At 35.7% G+C, this 19679-nt stretch overlaps 1 protein-coding gene across 1 annotated transcript in view; it reads right to left on the bottom strand.

The window, feature by feature from the left end:
* Karybeta3 (karyopherin beta 3) overlaps positions 1 to 19679 on the bottom strand; it is an 89526-nt gene that overhangs the window by 19041 nt on the left and 50806 nt on the right. The window contains exons 15-18 of the mRNA XM_081769972.1: positions 19191 to 19364; positions 17603 to 17794; positions 15536 to 15648; positions 14208 to 14348 (exon numbers count right to left, since the gene is read on the bottom strand). Coding sequence (XP_081626098.1) covers positions 14208 to 14348; positions 15536 to 15648; positions 17603 to 17794; positions 19191 to 19364 — 620 coding nt within the window. The remainder of the gene's footprint in view (positions 1 to 14207; positions 14349 to 15535; positions 15649 to 17602; positions 17795 to 19190; positions 19365 to 19679) is intronic.

Raw genomic sequence — 19679 nt, 5'->3', positions numbered from 1 at the left:
TACAATCAACAGACCCAACTTATTTTCATCTTGATTATATAAATCTTTTGTTTTTCCTTCACGTAACAAACAGGTAGTTCGCTAAAACATAATTATAGGCTCAGAAGAATATACAGAAATATACCGTAAATTCCAGCAATAAGTTCAATGTTTATTTTCCGTAACATTATTTCCTATGTTTATTATTATTATTATTCATTCTTTACAATCAATGCAGCGCAGGTTCTCTCTTTCGCCAAGGGTGCGCCTTACATTCGAGATTTTTTTCCCCCAATTTTTCCTTCAAAAATTGGGGGTGCGTCTTAAATTTGAAGACATCTTAGATTCGCGTAATTACGGTAATTGCAAAATAAAAAGACGCTTTAAAGTAATTTTTCAATTTTTTACTTTCTAACTCTCTATCATACTGGTTCCAATACTTCGTATTCTACAAGATTTTTATGATCTAAAGGTTTTGAAGTAGATTGGACTTGAGTCAAGTTCAGCAGCGAAGCTATAAGCTACATGGACCTACAGCTTAGCATATAATATGAACCAATGAGCTGCCGGGAATCGAACCAGAATCCCCATGATGAAGCTCCTTTTATGATCTAGGTTTATAATGGATGGGGGCATTAAAAATATCGCAAGACAGTAAGCACAAAGATATACTGACCTGATAAAGAGAAACAATAGTTGCTGAAACATTTATTATAAAACTTCAGGATCAGGTGAGGAAAATTTTTCAGTGTTCAGAAATTTCACTCACAAATGAAATGAAAATTAATAGTGATTTTTAAAAAATATATTTATTTTAAACTTCATTAGCTAGTCTGCTTTTAGAAGTGCAACTGCTCACCAACTACTATTATGCAGCCAATGTAAGTGAATCATCCAACGACTTGAGAGCCGTCTGAAAATCAAACTTGCCTCATTCAGCTGTTAGAATGAAAATGACCACTTAGTTACAAATAATGAAGGTCTAGCGGGTCTGGATTACACAGACTGAAAATTTCCACATTGAAGCTTTCGCCTTCGTTTACAAATATTACAAATGATCACTTCAGGTTTTTGCATATTTTTTCTTCTAAAGTGATATCGATATGCTGTCTTAATATATATATATATATATATATATATATATATATATATGTTATTTTGCAGGTGAAATAACCAAAGTTTCTATAATATATATATAATGCACATTTGGAGGTTAAGCATTATTACATATAAGTGCATAATTCATAAAATTTTATTACGTTTGTTAATTTCTAAAATAGCGTTTACTACAATCAAGTCATGCAAGAAAACTTCGAGTTCACAGTCAAAGTGTAAATTAAGTTCTTCACTAACTGGAACTCTGTGGAACTTCCGGGGTTATATGAAAAAGGGTAAGGATGCGTGAATGACATGTTAAGTCCAAACAAATCTATTACCTGTGTAAATTAACAAAAAATTGGTTACTTATCAAAAAATCCTCCCGTGGGGAACCTAAACACTCTCCACACGTATCGGAGCAACAAACTAGTTCTGTCTTTAGTGGTAAGGTAACAAGGAGAAAAAAAAAAAACGTGTAGAAAAAACAATACATACCACAGAATGTGTAATATAACGTAAAGGATGCTAAAATACCACGAGCAGAGCACAGTGCGAAAGAATGAACTGAGTTGAAGGAAGCGCGATGTCTATGTTACATCATTATTGAAAGATCCAAAATTTACATCAAAGGTGGGTAACCAGATTCTATCAATGCTGCCAAAATCCAGATTTAAAGCCCGTTTATATTTATTAAAAAATGATTCTTTAATAAATTAAAATGATTCTTCTCTTCCCGTTGTTTCTTTGTTTTTGAACCTATCACATTAACCTGCTTTAAATTGTATGTTATTTTAACTGACGCGCCAATGCCAACATGCCCTCTTCTTGTGACTTCTCTGATTGTCTAATATGTTCTTGAATTCGGGTGTTAAATTGCGTTTCGTTTGACCTATATATGAGGAATCACATTCGCATTAAGCACGATAAATACCAAACTTATTTAGTGGATCAACAAAATAACTTTTAAATACAGTAAGATATTTTTGTAAACTTTTCGCGGGATACTAGAAGCAGGTAGGTTATGCTTTGCAAGAATTCCACAATTTTTGTCGATAATTGTACAAAGTAAGGAATTCCCATCCAGGTTTTTGTTTCTTTACGAATAATTGTTTTAGGGGCTTGCACCGATCTGCGTGTTTGATTAAACCACTTTCGTAACGTACGCAATTTATACCTGTTTGTCAGCGGGCTGAGCCTCTCAACTGTAGTAATATTTTTATTTTAATCAATAAAATAGCACGAAATGCTGCATCATATAGGTTCAATGTCCCAAAAATAGGTTCCATCTATCTTAAGGGGCTAGACTACTAAAAATGATACAAAAGCTAACCATTTTTCTTTTGCTCGTTTTTCGTAAGTAAAAAGAGATAATGAAATGCAACTTACCATAATAATAGACAATGTTATTCTACACCCGAAAATACGAATTAGAAGAATTTTCAGTGTTGCTATCCATAGAAATTACAGTATAGCCAGAATATGAATTACTCAAAAATCTAGGTTAAGACAGCGAGTAGGAAAATGAACTCAACGGTAATTGATAACTTATCATGCAGTCTTGCTTTCTTGTTTACTACTTTTAAAATAGTATTTGTATTTACTTTGTAATAAACAAAAAAGTTATTAAAATTAAATATTAATATTCTTAGGAGATTTCGTAATGTTTAGAAGGTAAATATGATAAAGTGCCAAGATAGAAGTCAAGAATACACTTTAACAATAACACACATGAGTCCATTTATATTGTTACTGTGAATTTGTGCCTGTAATTAGAGTAATTCGAAGCTAATTGCAAGCTTTTTATGTAACGGCATACGATACTGCCATCTGTTGGCGAAATCGGGAAAGACATATTTCTCGCGGAAGGATATATCATCTTGCGCAGGTCTTCTGCTTTGACTTTATGCGGGTGGTGTAAAGTGGCGGTAGGCGCCAAACTCGATTTGAGAGTGGAGGGCTGAGAGCGGGAATTGGGAAGAGTAAAGCGTAAGCCATGCCACCAGAAAGGAAGAAAGCGAGATTGTTTTTGTCTGCCAAAAGAAAAAGAAAAAAACGAAGAAGAGAAAATTTAATAAACTGGCATAAAGAACAGAAGCAAAAAAGGCAAATATATTCTATAATACTTTTTGTTTTCTTATTATAGACTAAATATTTTTTCAACTTTGTATACAATTTTTACCGCTAACAAACAAAAGTTAGATATGTGTTTTATTCAATTTTATGTGTACGTTTGTTGGGTGAGAGCGGAATCTGGGACCTAATAGTTACCATTTACTATACTTTGTTATGTCCCTCATGTTCTCCTTCCCCTGGCTAAAGGTTTCGTTTTACCAGTGTAAATTTGCCCGTATTCTCTATCTCTTGTTTTCATTTTCGCTGCTTTACCAGTTTGTTATTCTCTATTAGTATAGTCCTGCCCTTCGTGTTTCTTTACTTTCTTTGCGCCTGTTATTCGATTCCATCTTGTTGTTGTTATTATTATTATTATTATTATTATTATTATTATTATTATTATTAGATTGAATACTGTGTAAAGTAGCGTCAATATAATGTCGTAACTATGTGCTATGAAACTAGAGATGTTTATAATTTAGTGATAGTAATTCTGTCATCAGATCGTAATATTACAATAAGCTCCCAGTTTTTCTTTCTGGAACCCAATACTTTTTTACAAGGAAAACATATCAACAATTGAGGAGGTAACTTTCAAAAGGGAATATATCCATTTTGATCGTTCAGTGAGCACATTTTTGTGTTTTCTGCTTCGTTTCTAAGATGCCTATCGATTTGACAACTGTCAATGACATTCCCATTGAATTAGGCTTATTACAAACCCAAATAGATCCATTTCAAAGAAATGATTGTATATGTCGAATTTGACAAATGAACCAGGAAAAAAATGTATGTAATCACTGAACGACTAAATTGGATACGTATCCTTTTGAAAGTAACCTTTCCAATTATTTCCTTCCGAGTTGCTATTACCTGTACAGGTGACGTAAGTTTCACAGTTTCTGCTTTCCTTATCGATAAGAGAATGCCATCACAGTTCATTGCTTTCCGCAATCAAATTTTAAATTACTTGAATGTAATCAGAGTAAAGTTTCATGTTCTTTAAAGTCTTATTAGATTGAGGAACTTACTTTCGATAAACAAAAAAACAAATACGGATTTTATAATTGATTTTCTTCCGAAAGATGTAAAAAAAAAAAATCAAGGGGATAAATAAAAGGTAAACCAAAAAATGTCGCCTTTGCAAAAGGAATCAAGCTATAGTACACTCCCTGATGAGTCCCTAAAACCTTTAGAATCTACGTTGATAACAATAAAATGTTGAGTTGTACTAGATTTAATGAACGGTCGCATTGTACGAAGTGTCAGTGAATAATTTATTCCCATTTCCCCATACTAATTTCTAATATTTTCAATTCTTTAAAGCAATCACAAAAAAGTGCTAGTAAGCCGTACCGTTGCGAACAGCCAGAAAAAAGGGCTGGTTATTATTATTATTGTTATTTTGTTAGTGTGGGTCTACGCGAAGAATCTCCTGAGAGTGCTCAGTGTCCGGTATCTGTCCGAAGCGGTTATGTAGGTTGTTTTCGAACAACCGTGATTATCCGCACCAATTCAGTCTTCGCAGATATAATTTTATTTGTATTTATTATTATTATTATTATTATTATTATTATTATTATTATTGCCTGTAAAACATTTTCCCCGCAGTAAAGAGGGAAAAAGAAAATGAGCTATGCTTCAAACATCCAATTAAAAAGGGCGATGTGATGATTTTCAGAGCAATATGAATCCATTTACATTGTTCTTTCATTCATTGCAGGTGAATGACCTTGACATCTCTTTCTAAAGAGAACGGAAGGGAAATTGTTCTTTTTCTTTTCAGTCATCTTCCTTTCCATTCCCCGCTTTCTTCTCAAATTTCACCGAGCAATTGCCAACAAAGCCACCCTCTGATAAAGCTGGCAGGTTCCAGGAACACAAACCCTGACAAGAATATAATCTTTTCACGTAGTTATCCGCACCCCATTGTAGGTAGAGTTCTTTAGAAATCTGCCTGTTGCAGAGACCCTCATGTGTGAAATTCCGGAAATTTTTTATGTAATTTCTTCGATCATCACTTTCTAACCCTCATTTCAAATGGTTCACATATTATATTATATTATATTATATTATATTATATTATATTATATTATATTATATTATATTATATTATATATATATATATATATATATATATATATATATAAATGTATATTGTATATGCGTCTATGTGTGTATGCTTCTTCGACAGGCAATTATTATCCTCCATCATTATGTTCTGCCGCTGATTCTCGGTTTGAAAAAATGAGAGGTAGAGAGAGAATCGTTAGCTTCAAAAATGCGTTACTGATTTTACTACTAGCCTTCAATAGTTACCCACATTGAAAGGGCTTATAGCTTCAACGTTCGGGAGAATTTGCAAATTGAAATCGACGACTTCTTGCCAAAGTATAATAAAATTCCTTTTATACTCTATACCAGAACCGCTGCAATGATGTATGGTATTGAGAAGGAGCCGTTTGCTGTAGAGCAGTTCGAGGCAGAATAGGGCAATTCTCAGCGTTACGCACGGGACATTTGTACACAAAAACTGCTTTTAAAGCAAAAATGTATTTTCAAATAAAATTTAAAATATGTCAAAATTAGGGGGGACATTATTAGTGCATAGTTAAATAAAATGAAACACTCAAAACAATTGCAAATTTGAGTTATAAGCCAAAATTGAGCGTTACGCACGGGACTTAGACAAAAAGCTCATTTGACAACCTCAATTTCATTGGACATTCTCTGCGATTTATGGCAGTATTTTCATTTTATATGTCATTACTTATGTTCTACATTCATTCTTCTTACTGTGCATTATATTTTTAAATTGGAAAATAGAATTTAATTAGCTTCACATTACGTTTTCTTTTTTGATTCACCGTTACGCACGGGACGTTACGCACGGGACAGAAAAGTAACATGCAATTGTTTGATTGTTCTAAGACTGTTATTATGTAATATCCTTACTAAAGATATTAATATTTTAAGATTAACATTTGGACATTAACAAGCATAAAAAATTTGCATCCAAAATTTAATTTAAAGGAATTAAATTAATTCCAAAGTATCTAAGTCGAACTTTGCTAGGTAACTCGCTTAGTGTTATTACCATGTATTTGGGGTATTTGTCTGAACACTGATTGGTTGCGTTCAAACCACATAATGTACAACTGTTGATCTGCTCGATCCTCTATGCTACCTACCAAATATTGAGTCATTTGAATGGTGCCATTGTCATATGAAATGCGGGAAAGAGAATTGAAGGGAAACAGTTGATTTTTGGTTATTTGGCATGATTGTTTGTTACTTCACAGTGAAGGTTTGCTTTAGTGTGAGTGTTTTAAATAAGCAATATGGATTCACATGGAAGTAACTCTGTTCCAAGTAATATTATCAGTGATAAACTGAATCGATCAACAAAAGCGATGAGTGGCGCTGAATAGACTTAAACATAGCAACAAGGTGAGACTGAAAATGAAGTGAGGATACAGCGTTATAGGCAAGTTAAAGGATTAACTCTTTTCCTCTCACGTTCCTTTTGGGAAACTCATTCCGCATTGTTTCGTTGTTGGTCATTTAGAAGAGAGAAACACACTAAAATGTGAAGAAGAACAAGGTAATTCAAGTCAGAATAGTTCAAGGAAAACGAAAAGAGTGCCAGTGCACAGAATGATATATTCATCAAGTGGTGAGAGTAACATTAATTCAGAATACAACTTTGAAGACGATGTTCATAATGATATTCCAACCCTCCAACTGTTGAGCTCAAAATGTGCAATATTAGAGCAGGTGTATTTCTCCTAGTGAAATTTGATTGTGGTTCTTCCAGAAATAGGATTAAATATCGGTACGTATGTGTATCTGTAAGTGATGTAGAAGGAGATGGGGATATTAGAGTAACAAATCTGAAATACATGGACAACATTTGTACAAAGTTTTGTTTTGATGAAAATAACAGATCTTATGTCTCATTCGATCACGTTTTAAATATACTTCAAGCACCTAATTTGCTGATAAAGGGTGAAAGAATATACTATAAAGTTCCAGAACCAATACCCGTTTTTGTAAAGACCTTCGCCCAATATGGAATGAAGGTAAATCCCATGGTAGTAATATCTTATTTCTACCATGGTAAATCCTTGCGGATTATTCATTGATGCCGAGAAGTGCTATTTAGGCGCAAGTCCAGATGGTATTATTGGAGTTGATTCTGTATTAAAAGTAAAATGTCCGTCTTCAGCAAGCTCCATGACACCAGAAGAGGCAGTAAGAACCAAGGTTACATTTTGCACGATAAATCCTGATGGTAGCATGTGTATTAAAGACAATGACAACTTCATGTACTAGGTTCAAGCACAGTTACATATTACTCGCCGAGATTATTGTTACTTTGTCTTTTGGACACCAAAAGGAATGCTGGTGCAAAAAATTCTTCGTAGTGACAAGTTCTGGGAAGAAAAATTGGAACAGTAACTTCAGAAATTTTATATGGAATGCTTGCTTCCTGAAATTATCGATCCTCGCCATACAAGGAACTTAAAAATTCGAGATCCCCAGTACATTATTGATGTTAAGCAGGGCCGTGCCGTGGAAAATCAGCGCCCGGGGCGAGAATATACGACGGCGCCCCCATACATATTTTCCAAGCAATTTTTTCTATCTTTTTCCTTTTTTGTCCCGAATTTTTCACCCCCTTACTTCGGCACCCGGGGCCGTCGTCCCGCTCGCACCGCCCCCACGGCACAGCCCTGATGCTAAGAATAAGAAATAAAAAAACAAAAAGAGTAGAAGTATATATATATATATATATATATATATATATATATATATATATATATATATATATATATATATATATATATATATACAGGGTGGGCCATTTTAATTAATCCACGGAAATATCTGAAAGATGATAAAACATAGAAGAAATTTTTGAAGTACACGTTATATATTGCTAAGGGGGAAAACCAATTCCGCCAAAAGTACCCCTCCCCGCCCCCCGTAAGTGGGGGTAACGGGGGGTAACTTTGAAATGTCAAATGGGAACATGGGTCGAGTAATACCTCGTTCGAAAGGTCTTGGAAAACTAAGTAACGCTGTACCAAAAGATGTTTCATATTGTGCACCAGTTTCAAAATGGCCGCCATGATATGGTTCGGAAACTCCAGTACCCGTAGTATGAAAACCCTGGAAGGTAAGTGAATGGAACAAAATTGAAATACGTAAATATCATAGGACATATCGAATGATGTAATCCCTGTGATCCCAGTGGCCTCCCTAAAGGGGTCTTGTGGGCTAACTTCAAAATTTCAATGTCCGACCGGACAACGGTTCGGGCGTACGCTTGACCTACCCAATGCTGTTTGGAAGGCAGACTTCATGCATAGAGAATTGGTGCACTAAGTTAACGCGGATGGCCACAGTTACATTTTCATTAACTATTAGCATTCATGTCATATTGTGAGCTTGAGGGACGAAACTCTGTGTATGTATATCCTCGAAATGCTTTCTGAATAGCCAGCACGCATGCATAAAAGTTTCTGTTTTTTTAGTCGCTACAGCGTCATCCTTACAAACAAATGTTTCAACTACACCATACCTATTTGTAAGGTTAGCCTTAATTTACGAATTAAAGTAGAGTTCTCATTAGAACTTTCATAGTTACTTTCCACCCCACTCACATACAGAGCGCAGGGAGAGATTATTTTGCAGGACTTGGATTTCTCTCTATACATTATGGCAATTTTACTCTAATATTTTTATCTCTGTTGTATTATTCTCGAGCCTTGGAACGCCTCCGTGGTTTTCCTATTTAATTTTCGTTATTTTCATTTATGTCTAACCGTATTCATACTATGGGCACTAGACGTTTTCTTAGACACAGTCACCATGTCTTTGCGATCATTTTGAAAACGGTGTCTCATGTCGAAAATTTTCTTACAGAAGCTGTTTAATATTAATTTGTCTATGTAACGTGATGTTACTCGCTTCAAGCTGCTATTTGAAATTTTCAAGCTGGCCCCGGATACCTTTCAGTTGGCCCTTGGAGTCACCCCGACAACACCTCTCGATGTGCCTTACGTCAGTTAGCTACTCCAGTTTTTCTTTTGTTGATTTATCTCCAATCGCTTTCATACTACGGGTACTAAACCTTTTCTCTGACACGGATACTATGTTTCGGCGGCCTTTTGAGAACACTGCCATTTCACATCAATCGTTTTCTCCTGCAATGTGTTAGATTTTGCAAGATTTATCGAACGAGGTACCACTCGACTCATGTTACTATTTGAAATTTTGAAGTTAGCCCTCAAGACCCCTTTAGGGAGGCCACTGGGATCACACGGATTACATCATTCGATATGTCCTATGATATTTACGTATTTCAATTTTGTTCCATTCATTTACCTTCCATGGTTTTCATACTACGGGTACTGGAGTTTCCAAACCATATCATGGCGGCCATTTTGAAACTGGTGCACAATATGAAACATCTTTTGGTACAGCGTTACTTAGTTTTCCAAGACCTTTCGAACGAGGTATTACTCGACCCATGTTCCCATTTGACATTTCAAAGTTACCCCCCGTTACCCCCACTTACGGGGGGCGGGGAGGGGTACTTTTGGCGGAATTGGTTTTCCCCCTTAGCAATATATAACGTGTACTTCAAAAATTTTTTCTATGTTTTATCATCTTTCAGATATTTCCGTGGATTAATTAAAATGGCCCACCCTGTATATATATATATATATATATATATATATATATATATATATATATATATATATATATATATATGATATTGCATTCTGTAGAAAGTACGTCATTTGTATGTAGAATTAAGTTTTCTGCAGTAAATTGTGTAGAAATGATACTATTAAAGGCGTAAGTACCATTTGAAACGCTATAATATTTTAGTCGAAATACGTTGTTGTAGTGTTTCTGAAATTCTGTGTTTTTTATTTATTGCATTTACAGGTTTTGGTGTGTAACCTTTTTGTATTGTCTTCACATATTTACATGAAGACTTTATAAAATATTTATTTTAAAATTGTAGTCTAAGCGAGAGCTTCTGTAAATTCGCATTGAACATTCGGGTTCCATAGGCCATAGAGTTAATATATTCAATGCTTGGATTATTTTTAATTTTATAGTGCATTAATTATTATATTTCATGTATGCTTTATGCTAAATTATTTGTTGAAGTTACTAAAGTTTTTGGTGTCAAACAGAAAATATTAGTAAAGTAAGAAATAGTGGTCAGATTTTAATGTTATTTTATGTACTATTATTGTTCGTCCTTCATTTATTTTTTTTTAGATCAGTCAAAAGTATAGTATACATCGTACGCAATCGATCAAACTCATCTAATGAAATATAAAGTTCAACTTCCCACGATTATGCACCGAGGCTAAGGGAGACAGTGATGATGAAAAATGAATGAAACGGTGGAATGAAGAATGAAGAAAGTGGATGGAAACGAGGGAACCCCGAGAAATCCCATACAAACGGGCACGAACTACAAAGCTTCCTTGGCGAGCGCTGGATCTCACCAAGTACCACATGCACCAATGTGATGTGAACGCTCTACCATTGAGTCCCGCGGCCCCAAACCCATCTAATACTGACTAAACTTGACATGGTAGTTGAGCTTGACGAGAATAGTGTGTATGTAATAATATGGTGTGCAATGCGTTGGCTTTCAAGTTATGGGTCACCGAAGTTGAAATTTCGACTTAGTTAAATTAATTATGTTGCTGTTTCAGTACCTACTTATAATGAAGCTGTTAAAATCGATGAGGGACGATATTTCTTCTGAATAGCAAATTGACTTTTTTTTTTTTTTTTTTTTTTTTTTGCATTGTGTAAATGTTGCATTCGTGAAAAATGTGTTTGTTTACGTCTAGAATTAAGTTTCCTGTCGTAATTACGTAGAAATGTTAGTATTGTTTAAAGATATCTGCAACTTTCTAAAGACTAAAATATTTTAGTAGGAATTTTGAACTGCTGGTACTCATTTCTCATCTTTTATTTCATTAACTTTTATGTATATTTTGTTTTATGAGTTGGGGTTGTATCGTCTCGAAAAGATGTGAAAGTGAAAGTTTTTTTGGAAAGTTATCTTTTTCTATTGAAAGAATTCTGTCCGTCTACAATATGATAATGACAATTTTGTCTCGTCTCGTCTCGTAGGGAACATCGTGCTATATAGTGTTAGTAGAAATTTTTGGTACGCTAATATGCCAATTGTTGATAGCTCCTGATTTACATGCAGTATTTTATATAATGTTTGACAATAAATATTTAGGTATAAGAACGGTTGACGTGTAGAAACAAACTGGATATCAATTGGTAATGAACTCGAGTACAATACTTTTTGTGATGTGTGATTTCCATTATCGCTATTTTGGATAAGAAGGTTATAATAATAGTTTTGAACTTCTACAAGAAAGGAGGTATATAAAACAGGGAAAGAAAATCAATCCTAATTGAAAAAATGGAAAAGTACTGTAATTACATCTAGGGTGCTTATAACGAAACATACTTTTTTTTCTTTTGAAAATTGTATCGTTCATTTCTTAGAGCGGGTTGAAAATTGCTACTGAAGAATAGACAAATAGGTTCAACAAACAAACTTTATATAAAAAGGATGTTCTATATGTAAATAACAAAACATCTGTAGAAACTGGAAATGTCTTCGTGTAACTCCTTTCAAAAATAATATGACCTTTTCTTAGAGTTATAAATATGCTAGAAGAATGCCTTTCTTTGCATCTACCAGGTCAGACAACACTGCTCCCGCCAGCAAACCCACAGTTCTAGCATGATACGCCAGGTGACATCACCGAATCAAAAATGTCGGATGTAAGGCAAACAATCTTTTGTATATCCATTTGTGTGCGCTTAAGTGTGTATTATACAAATTTCGTGGCTGTATGCTGAATGATTATAAATACGTTGGTAATAACAATGGAAAAACATTGAATCAACCTACGTATCCCTTCAAGTGGGATTACTCAAAACTCCATCTTAGCCTGCATAGAGAACATTGTACAAAATTTAATCTTTCTAGGGCAAGCCTGCAATTAGGGGCCCAGCCCCCTAAATTTTTTGGCTCCCCCAAACTACAATGCATCCGTCTGATGTTGATGTAAAGAGATCTAGAATTGTTACAATTGCCCCCCCTAGCATATTTATGTCCCCCAAACTTTAGTGGCTGGTTACTGGTCTGTTCTAAAGTATTGAAATTCAGAAAATTCGGTGTTATCCGAAGTCTAGTCTAGAATCTGAGGACAACATCTATATCAATTATCTGTACTAAACCGAACTGTTTCGGGGATCTGACACCGAAAGAAGTGCTATGGCGTTTCCCCCCCACAGAGAATTTCTATAACTTTGTCTTCTTCTAAACCTTGGGAGGTTCACTCACAACATGTACAAAATTTTAAGTTCCATGCCTGACATAATATGGGAGAACAAAAAAAATTTTCTTTTCCCCTTAGAGGTTGAATTTCGCGAAATCCCGTCTTTTAAAAGCCAGGGGTGTTTTTGAGTAAGGGTGACATTTACTAACACTGGGAATCTAATTCGAGTTATCGCACCAAATCCAATATTCAAGCATACCTCATCTAATTAGAATTTCAGTCTCCTTGAGAAAATGGGATTTTTATATATTGCATATGGAATCTCACACAGTTAATAATGACGTTAAACACCTCGCTAGCTTCTAATGTTCTCACATACTGTCGCCAAGGAACTTTGATAATTCATTCTCAATCTTACCACTTATTAAAGTTGATGAACTTGATTGACTTTCTTACATCTCGGTTGTTTTTGAGCGAATAATAGTACCGTAATACAGACACACAAAAGAAGTAGTCTGTTCCGAAGATAAGATCTATGTATCCCTATGCTTATTGACGCGATCTGACGAGGTGTATCGACACGATTATATTATATCTATCACTCCTGTAATTTTTCTGATCCATGTATTCCTTTTCCTGTATCTGCGAGTTACTGAATAAAGTAGAGAGATAATTATTGATGTACAGAAAGAAATTAGCTATTAAAATTTATTAGCAGTATATTATATTCTTATCCGACTGCAAGCTTGAACTCTGAACCAGTGTCGGACTGCCAAGTTAAGAGCCCTTGGCGCGGGTCCTTAAAAGTCCCATTTATGTGTGTGTAAACTTAACAGGTCAGTTGCAAAGCATGGGAAGTGACAAAAATCATATTTTCTGTATTGAATAAATATATAGTACAAAACAGATCGCAAAAAATGTTACAATAATACTGAAACAATCAAACGTAATCGTGAAGTTACTTCAGTTACTTTGACAGTTTTGACTCAAAGAAAGCATTTGCGATCGCGAAAATTCTTCCAAGACCTACAGGGCAAGCCCCTCGTGATCTCTGTGGGGCTCCTTGGGCCCTTGGTAATCGCTAAGTAGTCAACGTGGCCAGTCCAGCACTGCCCTGAACCCAAAGCACTAATCTACATCCAAATAATTACGCAAAATACACATATACGCACACACAAAAAGAAACATAGCTACAAGACAATACACTTCAAATTCAATGGATTTCCACGGGAAACAGAAGAGAGGTTTTCTGATGTGTCTTTCTAAAACGTAAAAAAGAAGAAAAAAAAGAAAAACAACCCCCAAAGGCGAGGCAGTAAGTCCCTTTCCACCGCTGTGCCTTATGTGTTCTCCTTCCCTTTTCCTTCTCCACCCCTTCCCTTTCTTTGCTTCCCGATGTGCTTTCAATAATGAACTGAAGGCCACTGACATGGGAGCTTGGGAGGAACCGCGGTAGGAGGAACTATTTTTTTCTTGCGCATCCTTGCCATTTCATCAGTAGCGGTGCGTCCCATGTGCAGTTTAACTTTTCTTTTTGTCGATAGATGTCTCACAAGAGAGTGTGCTGAAATCCTATATGTGATCCATCGCCTTAACTCTAGATTCAAACAGACTATTTCCAGTTGCAACAAGGCATGAGAACTGAAGAATCGTCCACAAAATACTTACCTCATCATAATCCTCATCCTTTCTTTTCTCTTGTCTTTGTACTGCTCGTTCAAAATGTTCTTTTAGAATTTTGTCCAGAATCCTTATCAACTCTTGCATCGCTGATTCCGAAAGGCAACCGCTACCTAATGTCTCTATACACTGAAAGAAAACAAAATGCAAAACTTCACATACTGTTGAATACGGAGGTACTAACAGCAGTATCATGGTTTGAAATTGAAATTACATTATGAGATTAAATGTGAGGTTAGTACATTTTTATTCAATTGAAGGGCTCACAGTGGTCTGGTCTCTTCTAAATAGTTGAAAAGTGACCAAAAGCACTTGAAAAAGTGACCAAAATCTCATCAAAAAGTAACTTTAAACCTTGATGCCAAACTTGGGCATAAATTGAATTTTACAATTTTTTTTTCCCAACCGCTGGATCATATCTGAAATACGTAATGTTTAAACATGTTAAGCTTAAAAAGAAGATTTCATTTCATTTTCTTCAAGTTTTACGTCCCACGATTATGCCGGTTAGGCTAAGGGAGACGGTGATGATGACAGATGAGTGAAATGGTGGAATGAAGAAAGTGGAAGGAAACGGGAGAACCCCGAGAAAACCCACGAACACTGTGTTTGTCCACCACAAAGCATATATATGCTTTGTGATGGACAAACACCGTTCTCGTGGGTATTTTTGGGGTTCTCCCGTTTCCTTCCACTTTCTTCATATATATAAAAGTTGGTCACTTGTAAATACCTTAAGAAACCATTTATGGCGACTGAATATCTGTTTCAAAATAAATTCGAAGTTACACTCAATTTCGAATATGACATAGTAAAGGCCTTTCTGCAACAAAAATCTTGAAACAAATTTACTCACTTGCCAATACATGAGATAGGGAAGCTCCTCCATATCTATTGCCTTCTTTCTCTCTTTTTCTTGAGACGTAGGAAGAGAAGGGAAAAAATAATCTCCAAGAATGCTGGAACCGCAGTGGCTGAGTGGTAGAGCGTTCACTTCTGGCGCATGGGGTTCTTGGTTCGATCCCAGCTCGCGCGAAGTGAGCTTGTCTTTGACACAGAGCGTGTGCATGGGTATTCTCGGGATTCTCCCGTTTTCTCCCACTTTCTTCATTACACCATTTCATTCATTTCTCATCATCACAGTCTCCTTTAGCCTGGCCGGCATAACCGCGGGATGTAAAGTAAAGATTTCATTTCACTTTTCGAATGGTAAACATTGTAGGAGAAATGGGTGTCGATTTTTCCATTAATACTGAAAAATTATAAATACATAAGAATCCAATGCAAAATTGTTATGCTAAAAAACTTTTGTTTACCTTAGCTAGAGAGTGCATATGCTCTGATAAAACTTCGTTTTCTGGTTCTGTATCAACAGCTTTGAGTAGTTCCGGACAAATGAAGTTCCACATTCCTTGCAAGTATTGTGGTCCTGCAACAGATTTTAATGAAATATTATACACATTCCCGTATTTCTCATAGAAAAATGAATAAAAATAACCCTTACAATACTGCACTTATACAGTAATTTTATTTAGTCATACTCGACAAAATTATGAAAGTAAACCCATATTGGCTCGGCTTAAGAGTCTTAGAACCCTTGTCTCGCTTGGTTACGGTTTTATTGATGTTCTTACATGGTGATATTCACGCTAATGTATTTTTGGTAGCGTCCATTAAATGTATTAGGCAAAATTAAAATACTCCAAATTTTAGAAATACATTTCTCAACACCATAGGTACTACTTTATAATTTTAGAAGGTATTCTACCTAGTCGTACCATAAATGTTATCTCAAAGTTTTAAGTACATTGACACAAATCGGTTAGGGATATTTTAATAGCCTAGTAACATGAGTTATATGGATACACTATGAACCAAAATCACAAATAATTAATCAAAATCACCACAATTAGCATGCATACATAAGTCTTTGTGGACACTCAATTGGATTACGCAACACAACTGGAAAATCTGCAGCTGCCTTTCGAAGAGAGAGCTTTAAAACTTTCAATATTGGGATGTCCCTTATTGCAAGTCACTTCCTGAAGCTTAGACCCAATTTGTAGTTGAAAGGGTTTATGTCTGGACTTGCAAAAGTCCAATCTGAAGTGGAAATGAAGTCCGGAACATTGCCTTCAGCTACTGCTGGGTTGTCCGTGCCTTGTGTGCCGAGGTTGAGTCCTGCTTGAAGCTCGTCCTGTTCATGGAAGAGCGTGTTGGTGAGATTCTTGACTAATGGCTTAAGTTGTACACTTTGGCTTAAGTTTTAACCCCCTTTTCATAGAAATGGAGCTCCACTGTGCACTCGTTGCTCACAGCCCACACCACACCATGATTGAGGCAGGATGCTGACATCTCTGGATCCTTGGAGCCTTTTCACTAGCTTCTTCTGAGGATGTGGCATATATCCTATCAGTTTGGGCATTGAGTCTCCTCAACATTGAAAACCTTTTCATCAGTGAAAAGGATTAAATGGTGCCCATTTGCTGTATAACGCTAAGCTAAGTGCTTTGCATTTAGGAGCCTCTGGTGCTTCAGTTCATTTATCAGGAGATGTCCTTTACGTTGTTTGTATGCATGGAGTCTCAGGTCACTGCTTAACGTCCAAGACGTAAGACATTTTCGTTATCTTTAGCGAACGAGTCATAACTGTTCCCTAACTGAATTTCGTCGGTCACCTGCCGCCACTGCTTTCACAAGTTTTGGTGTTCGTACTGTGTGTGTGGTCTTCCTTGACGAGGGCAATCTTTCACAGTTCCAGTCTCAAAAAAGCGTTGGATAGTGTCGTAAACGAATTTTTTACTAATTTGCAACTTCTGGAAGTTTTGAAAATCTTCCTTAGTAATTTGCCTGTCTTGTGCAACGCTATCACGGCCACACGATTTCTAGATATCCATACTTGCCCCACTGTACATTGAACATTTACAACTGACACCTTTACACTTCTTCAGCTCATCTAGCAATGACTTACACTTCACGATACCGAAGTTGACATCGCTTGCTTATACGGGTGGAAGTATAGCTACACTCAAAGGTAGGGATAGTATTTATGGTAAGACTATGTAGTATTGAAATTTTTTTTTTTTTTTTTAATGAAAGTCACAATTAACAGTACTTACAGAAACGACTAACTAGGAAGAAAAATTAAGAATGATTTGTACTTTACATGGTATACATATTAACAATTTGTTAAATTTTGTCAAGTTAATGACTTGTTTCGTGTTGATTTGTACTTCTACACGAATTTTAATAAGTAAACCTGTCAACACTGGCAAGGGCCGAGAGTCGTTTATTTAAGTATTTCGAAATCCCGTGTTTCAACATTATTTTACCAAGTTAATAATAATAATCTTAAAAAAAGAAAAGAAACAAAAACTCCATACCTTTGATTTTGGCACAATCTAGAAGATAAGGTAGACTTTCCGAAGCCGCAGTCCTGACACCATCGTGAAAATAGAATTTCAACATTGGGACCATTAATTTGACGACGTCTTCTGCATAGTTCGCAAATCCTTCTTTCAGTTCTCTTGCGTAACACACTAACATTTCGCAAGCCGACGCCTTGTCTTCCAAACCTGAAATAAAATATCGTTTTGTGTGAGGAACCACTATTGAGATGAGAGCACTTATCTGAATGAAACCTCTACACTTTTTACCTCTCGAACTACAAATGTTTCCAATGATATTTACGAAGAAATCTTGAAAACAAACAAAATATTAAAAAAGCGTGATTCTTTGGTGCATGTGGTCCTGCATTCGATTCCCGATGGGAGCACAAAAAATTTCTCAATCATTTACTTTCATTAGCACGTTGACCACCACTATATATTTTGATCTTTCTCATCTGTGCGCCACGGGCAACAATCCGCCACTAATCCTGTTTTCGCCTTTGTTTTAACCCCATAAATGTATAATTTTCTTTGTGTATATTTTTGCATACACGCGGCGTGGATATTAAATTTTGACTTCTACGCCATATGTAGATCTATGTAATAGCATACACACCTAAAGAGCGAACGTGAAAGAGTGCAATATGTGTTTATGGAAAACCATACACGAGGCGCTGCATGAAGGAGCCATGTGCAGGGAAATCCATACACATGGCAGCCAAGGTGTTAATCATCAATTTCTTTAAGCTAAATGGCGTAAAACCGTCTGCACGCTAGCGACTCTCTTGACACCAGAGACGCAGTACAGCTACTGACAACTATTATCTTCAATGGATTGCATATTAGCATCACTTCAAATCCCATCTTGCTATTATAACTCCCTTCCCCCTAACCTTCAAGACATCTATTTACAACACCTAAATATTTCCCCTAGACCTTTATGCAACCCGATATTTTGCAGTTTGCATAACACATTGTTGGAATTAAAGTGATTGATATACCGAAATTTGTTTCCAATGTACAAATAATAATAATAAATCTAGAATTTTTTTTATATTTCGTCTAGGAAAATACTGCCTAATCCAAATTACACTTTTTGTTCTAAGTTCTCGTATTCTTTCGCCTGAAAGACGGATGACAAATACAGAGGAAATGTGAGAACCCCACTAACTTTAAAACAATGAATATTGTTAATATTTCTTTCATTTACTGCAATCAAGGCAAAATAGTGGAAATTTCCATATTATTCATTGACGTGTACCATCTATAATTAATCTTTCTTTTAACCCGAAGATGTAATGGAAAATAAATAGAGTAAGACCTTCCATTACTTACTATGAAAATTTATTTTGCAGTTATTACATTATTTAACTCTGACCCAATCATGCAACTTTAATGTCTCGCCGTTACAAAAACCGAACAACTCCACGAAACATACAAGGAAATGAGTGTTCACCCCAAGCTCTCTTAGCCGGAGACAGGACCACCGATTCTTCCTTCAAGACGTGAGCACTACGACTAAGCCTATGTACTGTTTTAATTGGTATGAAACACAGTTGTTAGGTAATCATAAATTCCTTACCAGCAGTCCTAATTCCGAAGTTCTGCTGCTCCCCAAGGGAGACAAACTGCCAATCCACATCGTTCTCTATGCTTTGCATATCGTCATTGTCCAGGAGCGCTACTTCAGGCTTCAGTGACGCTGTTCTCATCACTGGGGGCATCACTAAGGGTAAGTATTGCTCGAACTGTTTACCTAATGAATGAAAAAATGAAAACAGCATTTCAATACAATATATAAAACATCAACAAGATATAAGATTTCATTTAAGCGTGTTTGTAGTTCTTCTAATACACAAGCGATTCTTAAACTGTGAGCCATGGACCTCCTGACTCCTTGAGCATATAGTCGGCAGGTCTGCAAATTAAACTAAATTTTATTTAACACGTTCGCTTCTGACGTTAACCACAGGCTTCTCTCCAAGTGTTCATATTTTTTGTTTTATTATTTTAATACTTTTAAATAGTTTCTGAACTTTAAATATATGTATTGATTTCATAAATAAATATA

The sequence above is a fragment of the Thermobia domestica genome, chromosome 8, assembly GCF_964235325.1.
Source record: "Thermobia domestica chromosome 8, izTheDome1.hap1.1, whole genome shotgun sequence".
In the NCBI taxonomy this organism is placed as follows: Eukaryota; Metazoa; Arthropoda; class Insecta; order Zygentoma; family Lepismatidae; genus Thermobia; species Thermobia domestica.
Note: the sequence above shows the minus strand (reverse complement) of the source record. Positions and strands in the feature narration are given on the sequence as shown.